Genomic DNA, 4,938 nt, shown 5'->3' with positions numbered 1-4,938 from the left:
ATATATATATATGATCTTCACATAAACGAAAAATTATTGTATCAGGATTCCTTATGCAATTTTGCATCAGAACTTCAATTAGAATCTGTCACGTGTAGAGACATAACACCATATGAAATACTGAAAAACATTACCTGTAAAAAGCTTATAGGCATTTGGCAATTCTCTCCTTTGCGACACCCAGAACACATCTGATTTGCTCTTCATATAAAGCCCTGGATCTATGATCATTGGCTTTGCCCTTTGTTCTCTAGATTTCAATAAATCAAACCAATTTAATCTCATCCAATCATACTTATATATTAAATTTAATAATAAAATCAATTCATGTATCTCACTCCTTCCATCCCAATCTGCTTGAATGCTCCACAAAATTCAAATTTCTGGGCAGCTTTGAGAATGTAAATAGCAGATCTGAACATAAAAATGCAATTTTTAAGCTATCAAAAATTAAAAAAAAATCAAATTTTTCATGAAAAAAAACAAAGATCTCACCATCCTGAGTCACTAGAGGGTAATCCGAAGCGCTGAGGTTGATGAACCAGTCCCATTTCTTCTTCTTCTTGAGAAGAATGGCGCATGCATGAAGGGTGTTGGCCACCATTGTTGGACCTCTGTAGGTCACCATGTTTGCCTTTTTTATCACGTGAACATTGTCCACCTTCACGAAATTATAAAAATCACTCATTTTTTACATTGCCGACGAGAAAATAACAACTTTTGCAAGTTAAATCATGAACTGAGAGATTAAATTAAATCTGTTTTATTAAAGGTGTTCTGAAGATTTCTTTGTATTTTCTTGCTGTCTTAAACTCTTTCATTATAATAAGCTGTGAGACTGCATTGTTGTTATCATGGTGGAATCTTCAATTACGAAGAAAATTAGACGTCTTTATCAGTTGTGTGAAGCAATATTGAACTAATTTTTGTTTTTTAATACAATATGTACACGGAAAATATGGCAGGAATCTCAAAGATGAGACAGAAGACTTGAAATAGCATTGTGAGACTCCCTCAAGAAATAGCCAACACAGGGTTAGTCATTAACCCAATGCATTTGACTCAGGGAGTTGGAGTTTCCACCAAAAATTAAATCGGCAATTTTTGTAGAAGGTGAATCAGTAACACTCGTCCTACTTCATAGGAGCAACCAACCAACTGCATCAGGGTCATTAGTCGGTCGGATGGTCCTACTAAAATAGAAGGTCTACAATATCTCTCGTCCAGATCACTGGGTTGAGGAATCCAAGAGATCCTTGGGCCCCACCAAAGCTAAAATATACGTGCAATACTCTCTGCAGTCCCTATTAAGTTAGGTTCTCTATGTATTTTTATGAGTTATACCTCCTCTATCTATAAATAGGAGATCATTTTTAAAACAAGGGTTACACAATCTTAGCCAAAAAGGTCGAGAAAGAACAATATACTCTTTCTAAATTACTATACATTCTCTTTCTTTCTTTCTCTCATTCTATGATATATTCCTCGAGTGTGAACCACAAAACATACTCAAATTCAACACATACATACCATATAATTTTTATGTATTTACATATCTAACCTCTAATATTCATATTTGCATGAATACCATTCAAATTTTTAAAATCAAATTAAATATATCATTATCACAACATTTTCAAATCCACATTTCATGCGGCATGCATGGCTTATGATACCAACCTATTATAAGTTAAAAATTTTGGGTGTCATATATGTAAATACTTCAGAATTGCATGGCATATATGTAAATATACTAAAAAATTTTCAATTTTGATCCAGCGCACATATGAAAAAATACTTCTAATCACCTTGGCGAACAGGGAGTGGTTGGCTACCCGATTTGCAAGCTCCCTCCTTTCCATCACCGACGACTTGAGGTCTATGTGCACCACATAGTAGTTGCGAGGATGATAAATTGCATGAAGTGTTCTCCACAACCGATCAAGGTCCCCTTTTGAACCAGAGATAAGATAGGCAAAGCGAGGAACATGATCGGTAGCTAGTGCAGCCGAAGCCGGCGAGAGCTTTTGTTCTACCAACATGGCCGGAAGATCGCCGGAGTGTTTGGAGGGGAGAATGGAGAGGAAGGAGTTGATGGTGGAGAGAGAGGAGAGGAGGCCCATGTTGAGAGAGGTGAGGAGGAAGACTAGGAAAAAGGAGATGAGGAGGAGAGGGAGTGACCATTTCTTCTCCATGGTTGAAGGAGAAAGGGAGGCTCTTAATCCTTTTATGAAATCCATAAAAATCTCAACTTTATGTTTCTAAGAATGGTTTCATCTCTATTTGTTGATGGCTAAGGGCAGAAATGAAGATATAGGTGATTGGGTGTTGGGGGAATTGAAAAAAGATTGGAACTTTAATGCTCGGGAAGAAAAAAATGGCGACGTTGACAAATGATTCAAGGACAAAACAGAAATACCAAGAAGAGCAAAGATTTGTAACTTGGAATGAAAAATGTTTCAAGGGTTTTTGGTCAAAAAAGTAATTTTTAATTTTTAAGGGGAAAAATGTTTTAAGGGTTTTTGAATGAAAGATGAGGATAATTAGGCTTCATTTAATTGCATTGTTAGGTCGATTGTGTAATAAACACATTATTAAATAGTGTAAAAGTTTTAGTTAGAACTTTCTATCAACTTTTTCCATTAAAAAATCTTCTAAATAATATTGGAAATGAAATTTATGCAATCTGAAAAGGTTTATTTTGTAATATAAGGCATTATTATTTATGAAAAACCAATCTCTGAAGAAAAAGAAATTAAAATATATATAATTCTCAATATTATAAATAATATAATATTTTTTTGGCAATTTTTTTTCAAGTTTGGTTTATTTAAGAACTAATATCCAACTATTTTCATGTACCATGGTAACACATAAATCTTGTTGACATCAACTACAACACAAGAACATTTTATTCTTTAATTAAATCCTCCATTATTTGATCATCACATATATAAACTTATTATTTTTATTACTATATATATATATATATATAAGTTTTTATGATTTTTTATCCTACAGAATTTATTGATTTTTATACTTAAGCCATTAACAAAGGTACACCATTTTCGCCTTTGTCTTTTCTTCATAATTAATGTTGAAACTAATATTATGGTTAGGGTGTTGGATTCATTTCAAGATTTTGGTGCTATGTATGGTTTTGCATTTATATCTATTTTTTTAGCCAAGAATTAGGAGAGAAGGTTAGCATGAAGACTTTCTTCCACAAATATTTAAGTTGGAAGCTTTTGTGGGTAGATATTGACATAGTACGCATGTGGATTTTTTGGTTTATTTGGTGATGAGCTTTATTGCCAATTTTGAGAAATATTGGGTCTTTTGGCAGATAATTAGCTAAAATGATAGGCAATATAAAGCAATAAGATGTAATCTTTTGATTTATCAAAAGTGGTGGAATCATAGAGGAATAGTTATCATCCACTCCTTGAATTTAAGGTACATTTTCTTTTATATATATATATATATTTAAATTGTTGTTTTGCCAATTAAAGATTTATTACATGAAGTTTAAAAAGATTTAATTTTTTGCATTATAGTTACATTTTAGGTTGTATGTATAATTCTATCACTTTATTTACGCAAACATTCACACGTGTAAAGAGTAATGTTACTTTTTATAATTAAAATCTTAATAAACGCTTAAGGATATGATATATTACCAAAGCAAATTTATTAAGGAAATGTTTTATTTCTAATTAATGAAGAATTGATTTCCTAAAAAAGTCATGATAGTTTCTAGTTACGACTTAAATCCTATCCTAAATCCTCCTCCTCATTTTTCTTTCATTCTAGAGCAATTCTTATCGCCCTATCTCTCTCATTCTAGAGCTGGTCGATACGTGAGAGTCTGAAGAATACATTATAAGAAGATCTATAGCTAACAAAATAAAGAAAATTGGGGTTGTCAAATGTTGGTGGTATGGGTCTTTCTCTACATATAGTTGTCTCATTTCCTTCCACCAAGCAATAAAATATTTAATTAATAATTTGACTGCATATAAAGTGCAATAAGCATTTATTTGTATTTTCACTTACAGATGGAGTTGGGTAGGAAACCATCTTCCTCTTAGCTACATGCTAGGACACATCAAATGAAGAGTACTCCTGCCTTGTTGGATATCAGATATAAAAGGACAAATGTGATATACTAACTATATTTAATTTACTAATTATAAAATTGATTTTAATATAAGAAGAGTTTATGTGATTGGAAGTATCCTCTAGTGGGACAATGGCAAAAGGAAGCATCCTCCGACAATCATACACATAAACTGTTAGGGGATTTAAGAAGAGCATATTGTACAAAGTGGGCTTCATTGTTGTGTAATATCTACACCATTATCATATAAAGTTAATATTATGTCATCATGGTCATGGGATATGTGAGACATGATGAGTCAGGTCCTTGCATTAGCTGCAAAACTCCAAGGCTAGTGATTTAAGCTATGCAGGCCGAGCAACAACTTGTAATGGAGAACTTCTTCGTTGGCAAACATGCTAACCCACAACCACCCACACATGCATTGTTATTCAAGAATGAGGGGATGAAGGAGGGAAAGAAACATGCTAAAGGGGAGAAGATGGAGTAGGAACTCATTTTGTTTATGGAGGAAGATCAGAGAAAATAAGAATGTAAAACTTATTTTGAATTTGTGGTTGTTGAATTGTCAACATTTATTTATTTATTAACATCTATACATTTGAAGTACATCATTTTCTGTTTAATTTACTAATATTTATTTGCTTCTTTGACATCTCATGTATCATTCAATTAAGCAATTACTATAAATGCAATAAATCAACTATTACGGTCTATTTGAAGCAACTGCAGTTTATTAAGAAATAGTCGTGAAGTTGCTAAAAAATAATATGATGTTCAAAAAGCTGCGGTAGCTATTACAATTTTTTTTTTTTTTT

The 4,938-nt window shown here is 32.4% G+C and overlaps 1 protein-coding gene across 1 annotated transcript in view; it reads right to left on the bottom strand.

Annotated features, from left to right (window-relative positions):
• The window catches only part of LOC110021269 (beta-glucuronosyltransferase GlcAT14B-like), a 3,866-nt gene extending 1,599 nt beyond the window's left edge, over positions 1-2,267 (bottom strand). The window contains exons 1-4 of the mRNA XM_020719700.1: positions 1,809-2,267; positions 496-661; positions 339-414; positions 135-250 (exon numbers count right to left, since the gene is read on the bottom strand). Coding sequence (XP_020575359.1) covers positions 135-250; positions 339-414; positions 496-661; positions 1,809-2,240 — 790 coding nt within the window. The 5' untranslated portion in view covers positions 2,241-2,267. The remainder of the gene's footprint in view (positions 1-134; positions 251-338; positions 415-495; positions 662-1,808) is intronic.
• Positions 2,268-4,938: the final 2,671 nt, after the last annotated feature.

This window comes from Phalaenopsis equestris, unplaced genomic scaffold, assembly GCF_001263595.1.
Source record: "Phalaenopsis equestris unplaced genomic scaffold, ASM126359v1 Scaffold000126, whole genome shotgun sequence".
NCBI lineage: Eukaryota > Viridiplantae > Streptophyta > Magnoliopsida > Asparagales > Orchidaceae > Phalaenopsis > Phalaenopsis equestris.
Note: the sequence above shows the minus strand (reverse complement) of the source record. Positions and strands in the feature narration are given on the sequence as shown.